The 16,513-nt window shown below is 41.1% G+C and overlaps 1 protein-coding gene across 1 annotated transcript in view; it reads right to left on the bottom strand.

Annotated features, from left to right (window-relative positions):
* The window catches only part of CUBN (cubilin), a 1,111,275-nt gene that overhangs the window by 475,129 nt on the left and 619,633 nt on the right, over positions 1 to 16,513 (bottom strand). Inside the window, exon 38 of the mRNA XM_069211549.1 lies at positions 14,916 to 15,097. Within this exon, the coding sequence (XP_069067650.1) occupies positions 14,916 to 15,097 (182 nt within the window). The remainder of the gene's footprint in view (positions 1 to 14,915; positions 15,098 to 16,513) is intronic.

The raw sequence follows: 16,513 nt of genomic DNA, 5'->3' as shown, positions 1-16,513 counted from the left end.
AAAGTTTTTCTGTGCAGCAACTAAACGAGTGGCTGGGAAATAATAAACCTTCACCACTTGCTGCAATAGCGGCAGAGAAAGATGATTACCTGAACTTTGTGAGACTGGGAGTAGAAGCTTGTGAAATAGTGGACGGAACAATGGGGGTGAACAGATTAGAGTCATACACAGAAGCAGAACTGAGATATCTGTGTCCTAAGATTACTAAAGAGGTAGGCAAGGTACATCAGAGATTAGCGAACCTGGCGGACAAGTACAACATTGATATTGAGAACACTAAACATTTGAAAAGAAGTTACAGGTTAGACTTTGATTCAAAAGACTTCGAGCATATGAGGTCTGCCGGAATGAAAGTGCATTTAAAAGAAATACTGCAAAGTGCGCAAATCTGGGGAGCGTTAGAAAAATGGGAAGGCAGATGGGCAAAGAAAAGAGATAAGGAGAAAAGTGACAGTCCAGGGTCAAGTCAAGCTAAAGTTTCACCAGATACGGAATCGGTAAAAATACTAACCATGAGAGAAACAGCTGGTGGGGTTTTAATTCATGCGTCGTGCTCCAGAGGAGACATCCTATCCTTTACAAATGATTATCCCAGATTGAGGGAGAAACAGATTGAGTGGTAACAACAAACAGACAGGTTTGTGAAGCATGCGCAGTGTCTCTGGGAAGACTTGAATACCTTGTTTGAGATCATTGTTCCACCTGATTTGTGGCTCTGAGGAGGTGATGAAGTACTATCATAAAGTGATTGAGTTTTTGAAGCAGAAAGTGTAGTCGAAGGTGACTGATTGGCAGAAAATCGACCGAACCTCACAGGAGGTTAAGGAATCAATACATGCTTATTTTGAAAGATTGTTGAAGGCATTCAAACATTACAGTTGTACTGAGACCATTGAGCCGAAAGACATGAACCATCTTGTGTTCAGATTTGTTGAAGGGCTGAGACCAGAAGTTAACCAGATGATTAAGAATCATTTGATTTGTTGCCAAGCGAAGCCGATTGATGAGGTATTGCAGTACGCAAAATACTGTAGTGATGAAATTGAGCTGAAGCAGAAAAAGTTGAAGGAAAATGTGATGGTGATGCAGATAAGGGCTGCGCAGGCTGGAATGCAGGGAAATGGAGTTCAACAGATGATACAGCAGCAACCGCAAGGGAATGGTGTGTTTCAGGCACAACCAAGAGGTCGAGGTTTTGTGAATCGCGGTCCAGACTTAAGTACTGTTGTGGTTCAAAATGACGCACAAGGGATGAAAAGGATGTCACCATGTCACGTGTGCAGGGGCATTGGAAGTGGGAATGCCCAAATGTGGTGCAGGATGGTGTCGTTCAACAAAGCACTAATGTCGGTACATTGCAAAATGTGAGAGGTCCAAAATTGAGAAATCAAAATTCGAACTTCCAAAATAACATGGTTCAGATGCAGGGGCTACAGCCCATGCAGCAAATGCAAATGCCGCTTGTTCAATCAGCACAAATACAGCAAGTACAACAGCAGGTTCCTATGGTACCTAGCCAGCAAATGCAATTACCACTAGCTCCGATGGGACAGCAACAGGTGATGCTTCCTCAGCAGGTTACAGGTCAAGTGATGAGCCAAAATAATACAGTACAGCAGTTCCCATTGCGTGGTGAAGATGGAATGAATGAGGAATGGTCGGATGACAGCTCAGATAGTGAAGAGTGCAGGCTTGCTGCGTCCTTAGAAGTAGATCAGAGGGGACCCTATGTAGAAGGAAAGGTAATGGTTCACAAGGTTTAATTCTTGGTTGATACCGGAGCTACACGCTCTACAGTCATAAGTGCAGAGGTTCCGAAGCTGCCACTTTCAGGGCGTACCATAAGGGTGGTCGGAGTAGTAAACCAGTACCTGACAAATCCAATTACAGATCCAGTGCAAGTTGAGATCGGCAACTTCCAGGGACTGCATAAGTTTGTAGTCTGCGATTCAAGTCCAGTATCCCTACTGGGAAGAGACTTACTGTGCAAGACAAAATGTTCGATTACCTGTTCCAATTATGGAATTGAGGTGCAGACAAACAGTGAAGATGAAGGGGATGATGGTCAGTTCTCAGAGTTAGAAACAGGAACCACAAATGAAGATTACCCTTTGATTACATTGTTCCCGATACTTACAGTGATTGACTTGCCTGCCGAGTTACAAGGGACAGTGACAGAGAAAGTGTGGGATTTGACAGGAAACGAAGTGAGATTGATAAAAGGAGTAGAACCAGTTAAAGTACAAGTGAAGCCAGACGCAGTGTTTCCCCAGGTGCTACAATATCACATGGCACAAGATGTTCTTATTCAAGTGTCACAAATAATTGCGGACTTTGTGAAACAGGGAGTCCTGAAGGAAGTGTTGAGAAGCCCATGTAATTCACCGATAATGGGTCTGAAAAAGCCTTGTGGGAAAGTTCGAATTGTGCAGGACTTAAGAAAAATAAACGAGATTGTGGTAAAATTTTGCCCCATAGTACCCAATCCAGCAGTGATTATGTTTCAGGTTCCGTGTGATGCTGAATGGTTCACTGTTGTAGACCTATCACAAGCTTTCTTTTCAATACCCCTTCATGAGGACAGCCAGTTTTTATTCAGTTTCAAATTCCTGGACAAGGTGTACAGTTGGTGCAGAATTCCTCAAGGGTTTTCTGAATCACCGTCCATCTTCAATCAGATATTGAAAAAGGACTTAGAATCCTTAGTACTGCCTTTTAACTCGACTCTAGTGCAGTACATTAATGATTTGCTGATCGCATCCAGAACAAGGGATGACTGTAGGTATGACACAATTGCCTTACTGAATCATTTGGGAAAGAACGGACATAAAGTGTCACCCAAGAAGCTGCAGTACTGCCAAAAAGAAGTGAAGTACTTAGGACACATGATTGAAAGAGGGTCCAGGAGAATATCGAAGGAAAGGATAACAGCCATTTTGCAAATGAACCCCCCAACAACAAAGAGAGATGTCAGGATGTTTTTGGGAATGGTGGGCTACTGTCACCAGTGGATACCCAACTTCTCAATTATCTCAAAACCTTTGATAAAACTGACAGGGAAAGAGATCAAGGATGAGGCGTATACCATAGCCTTGTCCAAGGAAGAGCTTGAGTCATTCATGGAATTGAGAGAGTGCATGTGCAGGGCACCAGCTTTGGGTATGCCTGATTACACGAAGCCTTTTCTACTGTTTTGTCATGAACGTGATGCTTGTTCTTTGTCTGTCTTAACACAGGTCCATGGAGGTGCAAATCGCTCTGTAGCATATTTTTCAGCTACCTTGGACCCCGTCGCAGCAGCCTTACCGGGTTTCTTGCACGCAGTTGCAGCAGTTGGTCAGAGCCTCACGCAGTGCGAAGGCATAGTAATGGGGTATCCCCTAACAGTAATGGTTCCGCATTCAGTTGAAATTTTGTTGACTCAAACCAAAACTCAGCACATGACAAATGCTCAACTTTCCAGATATGAGACAATTATACTGGGGTCACCTAATGTTTCATTGAAGCGATGTACTGTGTTGAACCCGGCAACTCTACTTTCTGCTGAGAATACTGAGGTTAATAATGAAGAGGAAGTTGAGCATGATTGTCTTGAGGTAACAGAACTATGTACCAAGCCACGACCTGATATTCAAGATACACAGTTAAAAGAAAATGAATGCATTATGTTTGTTGATGGGTCCTGTTTGAGTGACTCAGTCGGAATGCTGAGAGCAGGTTACGCTGTATGTACCATATATCATTGAATCTTCCTGGCTCGAGAGAGTGTATTCCGCACAAGTGGCAGAGCTAATTGCCTTTACCAAGGCATGCCACGCATCTGAAAGTCTGAGAGTCACTATCTATATTGACAGCAGATATGGATTTGGAATTGTACATGATTTTGGCCAATTGTGGTCACAGAGAGGTTTCATGACCTCTTCTGGTTCTCCTGTGAAAAACGGTGAACAAATTAAGGATTTGTTACATGCGATTCAGTTACCTCTTGAAATTGCCGTGGTGAAATGCAATGCTTACGTTAAGTCACAAGACTTTGTGCCATGGGAAACGGTTATGCAGATCAAGTTGCGAGGTTTTTGCAAATTGAACTGTATATCGTTTAAGGATCAGTGGGAATTGTTGCCGAAAACTGAAAATGACACATGCCTGAATCTTGCATTAAGGGTGGTGGATACACTAGATGAGTTAAAGACACTACAGGGTCGTGCTAGCAAAGAGGAAAAATGCTCCTGGCAGAGAATGCAATGTGTACAATGGGCTGATGACTTGTGGGTCTCAGAGGAGGGGAAATTAGTCTTGCCAAACAGTCTTCTATCACAGTTTGCAAGACTCTACCATGGACAGGCACATCTTGGGAGAGATGCAATGATCAGGTCATTCAAAATTGATTGGTTTAACCCAAAATTCAGACATGCCGCAGAAGTTACTTGTCACAGGTGCATCATCTGTCAACAGATGAATGCTGGAAAAGGGACTGTGGTAACACTAAGCCACATTGGGAGAGCTGGTGGTCCATTTAGCAAAATGCAAATGGATTTCATTGAGATGCCTGTTTGTGGAGGATTGAAATACGTGTTGGTGATTGTGTGTGTTTTCAGCCATTGGATCGAAGCTTACCCCACACGTAGAAATGACAGTCTCACAGTTGCAAAGCTGCTGCTTAGGGAATTGGTACCTAGGTTCGGGTTTCCGGTCTCTATAGCATCAGATAGGGGACGACACTTTGACAATGAGGTGATTAAACTCTTGTGTGCTGCATTAGATATTGAACAGAAGTTGCATTGTAGCTACCGCCCTGAAGCATCAGGACTAGTAGAGCAAATTAATGGTACTTTGAAATCGAGAATGGCGAAGATGTGCACAGCTACCAATATGAAATGGCCAGATGCATTGCCCTTAGTACTGATGTCAATGAGGAACACCCCTGATAAGAAGACAGGACTATCACCCCACGAGATCCTTATGGGTAGAGCTATGAGGTTACCCGTAGTACCTGCAAATGCTCTAGTGAATATCACAGATGATATGGTGTTGGACTACTGCAAAGGCTTGGCTGATGTGATTCGCTCTTTCTCTCACCAGGTAGACGCTAACACATTGCCACCGATCGGTGATCCAGGTCACACCCTACAAGCCGGTGACTGGGTGGTTGTCAGTGCACGTGAGAAAGTCGTGTTTGGAGCCACGATGGAAGGGGCCATTTCAAGTAATCTTGACAACAACCACTGCTGTGAAATGTGCAGGCGTTCCAAACTGGATACATGCCAGTCACACAAAGAAGGTAACTTGTCCAACTGATGGGGAACTTGAAGTTTCCGGCACAACAGTCCCAGAGAGGGAAGTCTCAGGGCCAGAAAACAGCCAAGAAGGAACTGAGACTGTAGGAGAGCCCACTGAGAACAGCCTAGTCCCTCAAACAGTGAACGAGTTCGAGAGAGGTGACAGTGTGCCTACCTCAGTAGAGGCAGCAGGAGAACTAAATCAAGGAGAGGTTCTCCCAGAAGTAGACAGATACGGGTTAGAACTTGAACCCGTTACAGATCCAGAAGAAGAAGCAGGAGAAATAATAGAAAGATACCAAAGTACTCCGGCATCCCCTGAGCCAGTTGCAGGTCCATGATGAGAAAACACCATAGTACAAGAGGAGGGTGCTGTTCAGCGTCCTGAATGAACAGGCAGAAAGAAGACGCATAAGGGAGATAACTGGCCAGAGAAACAGGCTGCAAGAGAAAGGAGCGTACCAGGTGAAACAATAACAGAGGAAACTGATACATACCGAGTAGAGGATCTGAGTGAAGGAGAATTGCAAGGTGAACGCAGATTGAAAAGAAAGAGATCCGCAAATAGAAGGTACGCAGGTCCTGAGTGGGCGTTTGCAACAACATCTGAATGGCAACAAGAATTCTTAGAGTTCTGTTTTGATCGAGACGTACCAGGCCAATACTACGGTACCTGAAGTAACTCAAAGAAAGAGACTTTGTTAAAACGAAAACTGAAAACCTATGAAAAGAGACTTATAAATTACCGGATGAGACACTGATAACCTGATTTGACTTTAAGAACTCGATTATGACAAGCTGCTAACCTGATTTGACAAAAGGGGTCCTGGAGTGAGTGAAACGCTGTAATTACACGCACAGAGAAAGAGACTTATTGCATCAAAAGAAAAAAAAAAAAAGAAAATGTTCTATATCGCCCTCAAGTTGAATGTTGTTCTGCTATCTGATTCTTTACAGACATGGCTCATAATAGAGATAGTAACAAAAAGGGTAAAGTGTGGGGGTGGTTGAGTCTTATAATAGGTATTGTGTGTGCAATAATAATTGTGGGAGTGATTGTGGGAATGCCGTGGCTGGATAAGAAAGTGACTAATGCTTCAAAACCTGAAACTACAACATTACCATTGTGGGAAAGGTTTGAGCAGGATGCAAAACACTTGCATGAGGGAACTAACTCAAAGAGTGAACTTTCTAGTAATGTCTTCTATCGCTTGCTGAATGAGTGCGTTGAGACAATGGATGCGAAAAACTGTTATGTGTGTACAAAGATTCCTTCATCACTACAAGAAGGGGTCACTTACCATAGCCTTCCACTAACCTACGGGGTAAGTTGTAGCTTGCTATTAACAAGATTCTATGATCAAGAGCATGTGCAATATTTTTATTCAAATTTAGATGTGGTGTTTTCCTTTGTACCTGTGATTGAGTTTCTGAACAAGCTAGCTAAGGAGCATAGTATAAAATTTGTGAGAGGTTTCTTTGAACCAACGCTTACTTTTGGGACAGCTTATGCACACCGCAACAACCTGACTTGCTTATTGACACCTGTAGAGAAAAGCTTCTTAGATCACACTGATGATAAACGCAAAGCATTGAAGGAAAGATTAGAAAAAGGGTTAGAAAAATGCACCTACGCAAATGATTATGCTTACACAGCAATAAAGACGCAAGGCAAACTCACTATAGATGCACTACATGTAGGAAGGCTTTGTGTATATATAGGCCAAAATCCGAGCATGACACTTTATTTGTGGGAACGAGTGAATGCAGACATGTGTTTTTGTTTCAAAGTAAATGGACATTCATGTTAAATGGACAGGATCCAGCGATCCCTGGGATCTATTACATCTGTGGACTCAATGCTTATTACCGTCTCCCTAAGGGATGGTATGGGACATGTTATTTGGGAATATTTTTCCCAAAGATTTACCAGATTGATGACTTAAAGCAGACACCTAAAACGTCTGAATTACAACATGCTAGACAAAAACAAGAGACAGCGGCTGCTGTCGTTGGAGACATATTTGGAGCCATAATTCCTTCAGTAGGGGTTATTTTAAACTCCATAAAGATTCAAAAGTTGTCTACTATTGTGGATAACATGCTGACAAATTTTACAGGGGCATTACTCCTGACGGATACTGAACTTGCTGCGGAAAGAGCTATGACTCTTCAAAATCGGCTTGCTTTAGACATTCTTTTAGCAAAGAGTAGGGGGGTCTGCAAGATGCTCAACGAGCGTCATTGTTGCTCATATATACCTGACAATAGTTAAAAGATTAGAGATATGCTTACTAACCTAACTAGAGATGCAGATTTGAAGGATTTGAAGGAACCTGGAGTGTGGGAGAAATTTGGAAAGGGAATTGCCAGAGTAGGGAGCTGGTTTAGCAATATTTGGAATGGGGTACTTCCAAAAATATTAGGGGGTCTATTAATTGTTATGGCCTGTCTATTAGGATTATGGGGACCATGCAAAATTAATGATAACATTAAGAGAAATTGGACAAAGAGAACCAGAAAAAATGAAGAAAGTGAAAGGGAGAAAATGTTCAAAGAAATTTGGGAAAGTTCACACAGGGACAAGATCTTGAAATGCACATTATGCGCAAGGTGAAAAATTAAAAGTGAAAGGTCAAAAGGAAAGGTTTGTGTGATGACGAACATCATCAGAGGAGGGACTGAGAGAGTGTAGCTTATATAATCTATATTAATATGAAGTGTTCATGAATTAAGGTGTGATACTACTGCATAGAAACTATAATAATAGTAATTTTGCTTAGACATGTACTTGAATTGTGACCACGGAGAGTGGCCATCAATGTATACGCAAACTAATAATGATGAACAAAATGTTTATGTTACGTTCAAAATGAATTTATACTAACATTTGCGTTATTAAATCTGTATTGAAAACCTCATAGGCCTTAAGTTAGCATGAGCTGGAGCTTAGCTGCCTGGCTCTCATATTAAATGAATTTTCCTATTTTTCAGTGTGCTAACTCACAGGGGACATGACCCTGCTTGTTCTTTTTTCTTTCCACTTGGAAGATGAATGTAACCATGTTAGATCCGTTCTAGCGCCGCCATGGGGATTCCGACCCCCTTCCCGCCAGCCTGGTTCTGGCGGTTTTCACCGCCAGAACCAGGCTGGCGGGAACGGGTGTCGTGGGGCCCCTGGGGGCCCCTGCAGTGCCCATGCCAGTGGCATGGGCACTCCAGGGGCCCCCTAACAGGGCCCCACATTGATTTTCAGTGTCTGCCTAGCAGACACTGAAAATTGCGACGGGTGCAACTGCACCCGTCGCACACCAGCAACTCCGCCGGCTCCATTCGGAGCCGGCTTCCTCGTTGCTGGTGCTTTCCCGCTGGGCGGGCGGCCTTTAGGCGGTCGCCCGCCAGCCCAGCGGGAAAGTCAGCCCGCCAATGTTGGAATCACCCCCTAAATGTTAAAATTGAATTGAAACAGTGTAGATTAATGTAATGTACAAGGTCGTTTAAACCGGTGAAGACAATGGAACGGCTGACCAAAAGATGTGCAAAGAATTACAGAAGGATGAACTCATACCGGACGTGCCACTTCTGAAGACGTCAATTACAAAGACCAATCAAAAACTTGTAAAACAATATGGGGTGAAGATTAGGATTACCTAACGCTTAATTTGATAGGTTAAAGATAGTGGGGTATAACAAACGACCAGTAGAATTTTGGGGGAATGTACAATGGAAAAGGGATAAAAACCCATGTCACCGGGAGTCATTTAGGTGGGTTATGGAATGCTATTGATTTTGTCCAGAAACTCTGTCACTCCGTTTGGTGACTCGTTGCTTTATCTAAAACCATCCTCGCCCTTAGAATTGCCCATTTACACTTTACCTCCTTATGAGGGAAGTGCCCTTTTGCACCAGAGCTGAGTTCTGACTGATGGCGATCTAACCGATGTCCTGAAGACGAAGACTGATTCTGTGTGCTGACCTAATCCTTGGAGGGTAATTATGACAATGCAATTGTAATTTGTCTGTTTGCTTTTCCTTTCTAGGTACCAACTGCTTACTTTTGACAGAGACCTTAGATAGATGTTTTCCAAATTAGTGTTCTAAGTTGTTTTGCATGAAGCCCAACATGCTAATCAGTGGTTAGGACAGGTGTTCATGAAAACCAACGCAAATAGACAAACGACCAAAACTATGATTTGTTGAACTGACGTGTTATTGACACTCTGCTAAATTGATCTATGTTCACGGCGTGTTACGTTCTGATGTTTGTGATTCTCGCCTTAATGAAAGCTTACCAAAGTTGCCATATCGTGACTATGCTAATATGTTTCTTGGTGTTGAGATTAACACATTTGCTATTAGACTGTAATTATTAGGGAATAAAATTAATAAATTTCTACTAAACAAAGTGTGGTTATTCATGGTTGAAAGGTCATGGTAGTGTCTTGAAACGATTAATGACTTTGACTAAAGTGAAATGCATTGTTGTGATAAATATTGATGATATTATTGATGTATTTATTGACATATTGATTAGCTATCTCGTCCTAAGGTGTCTCTCCACTGGGTCAAAAGATTAATTGGCCTAAAACGAGTCCTGATGTGAAATAAAATTATCATAAAGGGACGCGTTAGCAGTTCAATGGCTACAGGACAGTTATGCTTGTTTATATAAAGGTAACACCCTAATTAATCAATGCCACAAAGAGCCATTTTTTTGTGGCATTTCCACAAATGAAAGAGGAATTGAAAGGGTGTGCTCTTACTCTGTGCAAATGCATTGTTTCACTGCAGATGTTGCCTGACGATTCTTTCAGGGCCACACTTAACTTTATAGGAAAACCTCTAGTTAGAAACACCGATTTGTGATTATGTCTACACATATGAGTATGACATGGCAACCCTAGAACTTCATATAGATGTATGTATCTTGTAAATGCTCTTCCACTCCTGTGTTCTGATTAAACATCCATATATCTGTAATCAATTACCCTTATTTCTAACAAAATAACTTGGATAGATGAACCAATGCAGCACCTAATAGTGAATCCAGCTGGACTGTTCCTCAGCCTGGCACTGGAGATGTGCTCTAATAATCGACTGAGATGCCACATAAAACAAGAAAATTACTAAGGCTATACTATATATAACCATGCAGAGCACATCCTTCACAATAGTTTACTGTAGAGAGTCACCTCATGGAGCGAAGAGTAGAACAATGATGCAAACCCAAACAGTTACCTTTCTTGCAGTGAAACATCAGTGATTAAACCAACCCCTTCTGACCCAACAGCCATCAGTACCTCACAGGATTAATTGGATTGAGCATTCAGATGTTGTAGGCCATACAACATAAAGTCTGAAAGGTACTGTGGATCTTTTGTTGGGCTAGTAGTCTAAAAAACGAGTATTGTGTGCTGGAATATAGATACCTGCTGTGTCAAAAATTCACAGTAGAATAAACTTAAGAACTCTTTCAGTGAACTCCAGCCCAAAGTACCTGCATTACATGTTTTGCTTAACTGAAAAAGAAATACAAATTGTTAGCAACTTTGCAGGAGAAACAGAGGCATCTACTCAGCAATGCAAGATCCAGAACAGGACAGGGGCTGTTGACAAGAGTTCACACAAAGAATAGCAGGAAATTTCTGTAGGACTTCTGGACCATGGCTGCTACTTCCCAAAGTATCGGCCATGGTCCACAAGTCCAACAGAGTGTCAACTCTGAGTTGGTGAGTTTGCTCTCAGCAGCACGAGAGGCTGCATAAGCAGAGAGTGCGAGTGGTTAGAGTGAGTCCTAAGAAGCACCTGTGCCAAATCAGGAACTTGTAGCAAAAAGCTTATTGAAGTCTGGAAACTATGGCAAGGAAGATAAAAGGAAGGAAGGATAAAAAAGTAGACTGACAAAAATGACTCATAAGAAGAAAACAAGTCACGTGGAACCAATCATGTGAAGGAAAATTAGCCTTTAAAATCAAGTTAAAGTTGCAAAGGATTATAGACAGCCACTGTATCTGAGGAGCACCTAGGCGAACACCAGAAGGAAAATGGTGGTGCATTGTATGTGTATTGCAGTTTTGGCATACACACAATGAAAAGTATTCCTCTTTGGTCCTACCTACTGATTTCTTGAAATAAGTGGTGTTCAGTGGATAATAAGAAGCAGAGGAAAGCTCTAAGAGAGGACAGAAGTAGTTTCCCACTGTGCAGTTGGGGTGTATGCTTCATTACCTGTTATGATGTGAAGAAATAGACAGTTACAATGATATCTTCAAAATAGACCCCTGCCCTGCCAAGAGGACAATTAGATCTAAAGGAGTTTATAGTATTTTTCAAAGGATGTTCAACAGTGCTTTTATACCATTACAGAGACTAAAGGGTGTGTTCCACTGCAGTACAGATCTGATGGTGGCTGTCAGAGCGGTGGGTATCAATTTGGGAAAGGGGTTCTCTTACCAGCTTAATAAACACACTGGTTAGGACAATTGTCAGAGAAACTCTGTCTCACCACTGTTAGCTGTGGTACAATCAGGAGGCAATTCCCCAAGAAATTACCATTCAGGTAAGGCAGGGTTGAGTTAGAGTAATGAGTTTCAGAACTGAGATATGAAAAATCAAAAACATACCATAGGCAGTTTTAAATGTAGAAATGTTAATTCTAGCATAGAGAGAGAAATAGCGGAGAAGTAGAGATTGTGGAAATTTTAGTGTACAATACAATGTGCTATTTCAATAAAACTTATTTTACAATAAATATGTAGTGTATCAGTTCTTAAACATTAATGTAAAGAGAGATGTCCTAATTTTTTAATGTGAATAGGTGAGCAGATTTAGGGCCCGATTATGAATATGACGGACAGGAAAGCCCATCCGTCAAACTCCTGACAGGGTGGCCGCTGCCTTTGTGGAGACCACCTCATGGACCTATTAGGAGCTTCCCGCTAGGCCAATCGGCAGAAAACTAGGTTCTGCCCGCTAGCCTAGCAGGAAACAGGCTACAGCATTGTCTCTGGCTCATAACTGATCTGGTGGAAATGCTGTAGCCCACAGGGTGCACCAGCACCCTCACAATGATCACTGTCTGCCAGTGAACATTGCAAGGGTGCTGGGCTGCGGGGCCCCTGCACTGCCCATGCCAAGTGCCTGGGCAGTGCAGGGGCCCTCCTGTGGCCCTTGCACCTGTTCTCTGCCAGCCCATTCAGGGCAGTTTCACCGCCATGAAAAGTCTGGCGGAGAACAAGGTCGTAATCCACAGGGCAGCACTGCACGCTGTGCTGGCGGATTACGATCTCTACCACCATCACTCTGTCTTGCTCATAGATCCCAGCAGAGATGGCGGAACCCTGGTGGTCCGACCTCCAGCATCCTAATGTGGCGGTTGGACTGCCACAGCAGCAGTGGTCCTGATCATCACCATGGGGATAATACGGCCCTTAGTCTCATCATGCATGGCTCAAGAAATTAAATTAAATAAAAGGGAGATTGAATTATATTAATTTAGTACAGAGATAGGTTGATAAAGTTCCATCATTTTTCTGACTGGACAATTGCTAATACTATCCAAATCATCCAGAAAATTGTAATCTGCCACTACTAGTAGTCTGTAGGGTCTATATGAATTACTAGAACTGACAAATGCACCAGTTGTAGTCACACTGTTGTTTGTCTGTGGTTAAACGATTACTTCAAAGGTGAGAGAGATCAAAGTTTACTAATATATTAGTAACATAGAAGTTAGCATATGCTGACTATTTAACCTATATTTAAAAGCCTTACAGAAAAAACAACAGTTGTAAAATGTGCACATTTGAATAATGATGAACCATGTGGCCACCATTCATATTGTGCACCACATTTTAACATGGGAATTTTGCTTTTATATTAAATGAAATACTAATGTGAATTAATATTAAAAGTGTTATTAAAAGTATTAAATTAATGAATTAATCATATTTTTATTGAATTCATTAATTTTATTAATGCAAGTTATATGTGTGCAAAAATAAGTGCATGTTTAAATTAGTTTTAACATATTATAAATGAGGTGTGCAATAGGTTTATTAATGTATTAAATGTATTGATTTGTGTAAAGGTTTCTTAGCTTGACTAGTCCAAAAAAAGTCATTTTGCAGCAGTAATGGAAAATAATTTGTTTATTCTGTCCCTTCTGACCTGAATTCTTTCCTAGGCTGTTAATGTGAATGTTGAATGTCCTATTGTATTTAAGGCAAGAAACATGTTTTAGAGATACAATGCAATGTAGCATTATTTGTTCTAGCTGTTTGTAGTTCTCATGTGAAATATATAAGATTAGTTCATTGTGTGTTGTGAGAAGGGGTTTTAAGTAGCAAATAACTAGAGAATGTAATAATTTGTTAGAAATGTGTGAAATCATTCGATGACAATGCACTTTTGCTGAGAAGATTTGGAAAAGTTGCAAATTTGAAGGAACCATCTGTAGTCATTGAATGCTGAAACTGACGTCTGAAGTGCACTCACCCGAAGGATCAATCGAGAGGACTATGGTTATTTTAATTAGTGAGAGACTTTGAAATTTGGAGTTAGTCTTCTCCTGCCTTGAAGCTGTCCAGAACCCTATTTAAATCTGCTGTCACACCCTATTCTTTAAGTCCCCAATTGAGTTTTCTCATCATAGTCTTAATTGCCCTATTCTGTTAAGGCTTACTAATTCTGAACTGCTGATCTGTCCTATGTGCAGTGTTCTGCACTGTCCTGATGCTGCTGTCAACTGACGCTGGGAGAAGGTGATCATCCTGTCTGAGGAATCATCGTTGTCTGCTGTCCCATGAGGAGAGGTATAACTAAATGTGGTTTCTTGTTTCCTTTTAGATAAGTACTTACACCAGAGTATTTTTGTAGTCAGTTGTCCTAGATAGATGTTTTTCCAAATTACTTTTGACTTTCCTTTATTTTTGGTTTTGCCTGCATGCGTTAGCCCATTCCCACACATGCAAGTCCAAATTCGTGTTAGTGATAGCAATGGCCAAGCTCTGAAATCGAAGATCTAAAATTTTATGTTAAACTGTATTTTGATGATTTAATGATGTCACCATCATCTGCTTTGAATTCTAACAATAATGTGCATATTGTGTTGTTGCTAATATACATTATTCTTTTGGAGTGTTTAACAGTGTTTATTTTTAGTAGGCTAAATCTTTTCAGACGTTTTGTTCAGCTTATCGATTTCATGTATCCTTATAATTTAGTTTTGCGCACTATATATGTGACATTGATTTTGGGATTGTAATAAAGCTTTGAAACTTTATTGAGTTTGGAGTTTGATTTGGAATTAAGTTGCTTATGGTATACTGTTATTGATTAGTGATTGAATGATTCAGTCTACTACACTCTTTGCCAAGTGCAAAGATTCAGTCGACCTCTACAGAAGAGATTGGTGATGGTGTCTCACCTGTGCGCTGGTTGTCGTTGAACCCGGAGGGGGGAGAAAATCTGCCCTGGCAGCCTAATTTCACTCCAACAAGCGTACCTTGTCTTCCTTTTTCCCAGTGAGCTTCCAAAGTGAGCAAAAAGTATTTTAAAGTAATACTCGCCCATATTATATAAATATTGTCTTTTTATAATGACCCACATAATGAAATCTCAGGCAGAGGAACATACCCGTAGCTTGTCAAAGGAGCAGCTGCTATAATCTTCAATATCCATCTCCAATATCCTGACTTCAACAACTTGAGATGACTCAACAGTGACTGTCCACATATAATTGACATTATGTGGATAGTTTCTTGGCCATAGTGGAGAGGCAATTTGTCCATTGGTCCCCACAAAATTATTTCCGTACACTGAAACAAAGAAAGTGAGTTAATGCATGTCTTTAGTAGATATCAAAAGATAGTACATAATCTGATTGTAAGTATTTTGTGGTCATTTTATTTGTAGAAAAAAGTGCTATATCATGATGAACTCCTTAAATTCACACAATACAAAATGCAGAATTAGGATACTGTGCTGTGCTGATATATTCAGGGGGAACTGTTAGCTATTTTCTACATGAGTACATAACCCCTATTGCTTTAGACAGAGCCCTCTTTTCTCTGATAGGTAGTTGGCAAGCCAACCCGCTGTATTTGTGGTGACACCAAAATTCACCATTGCACTGGAAAAACATTTAGTGATATTTGCAGAGGGTGCATTCTTACTGTAACGTTATGCTAGATTAAATTGCTTTTAAATTAACATTTCAGTTAACAGGTAGAAACTCCATATACAAGTACTTCTGTTAAGCAAGTAGCTAAATGTGTGGTTAACTTCTTTTTCAGTAGTATAATGTCTGTCAGAGCGATGGATTACATGTACCAAATTTGGAGATATCCACATGCCACTCAGACATTTCTCTACGGTGAAAGGAGACATAGTTGTGGCAATTACTGTCAATGTAGGATAAGTTTGACAGACAGTGCCACCAGGAATGCAGGCCAGCTGTCAAGCTCTTCAAAAGTTTCTTCTTCTTGAGAAATAAGCCCCCAAAGTTGGACTTTGTGAAAAAAAAAAAAAAATGACTCTCACACCCTGGGAGTTTTCTCCCATGGCATGGGGGTCATTATTTATTTTTTCCTATCCCTTACTGCTACTGACAGGAAGAGGTTTAAACTTTATCACAGGATACATTATCTCAGATACTAAGACGGGAACAGAAGGAGGGCATGGGTCAAGAAGCAAACCAGAAATAGGGCCAGATGTACAAAGATGTTTTGCATTCCTTAGCGGTCCAAATTGCTATTTCATGATGTTAAAAAATTCAAAATGGGCTTTTCTGATGTACAAGGCCCTTTAAAGAACTGCAAATTGTGATTTCCAACCTGTAGAAATCACAACTTGCTTTCTCCTGGATACTTAATCGCAAATAGGGATTACCTATTTGTGATTCCTATTCAGATAAACAAAGCATTTCCTAAATGTAAATTAGGCGGAAATAAAGTTGCCATTGACTTCAAGTCGATGTAAACCATGTGCATTTCTTAAAAAAGCACCCCAAACTGTTTTTTTTAAGTGCAGTGAAGCACACACATGCCCCTTCGGCTTATGTGTCCTCTACATGTGCACCACTATTTTTGGGGTGCCCCAAGGGGGCTTTTTGCCCATAGCCATCCTTGGTTTTGCATTTTCTGAATAGCAATTCTATTTGGGAAATGCAAAACTGGCCCACTGTCTCAAATGACATGAAATTTCTTATTTGCGATTCCCTAATAGTGATTCCT

The sequence above is a fragment of the Pleurodeles waltl genome, chromosome 10 (genome assembly GCF_031143425.1).
Source record: "Pleurodeles waltl isolate 20211129_DDA chromosome 10, aPleWal1.hap1.20221129, whole genome shotgun sequence".
In the NCBI taxonomy this organism is placed as follows: domain Eukaryota; kingdom Metazoa; phylum Chordata; class Amphibia; order Caudata; family Salamandridae; genus Pleurodeles; species Pleurodeles waltl.
Note: the sequence above shows the minus strand (reverse complement) of the source record. Positions and strands in the feature narration are given on the sequence as shown.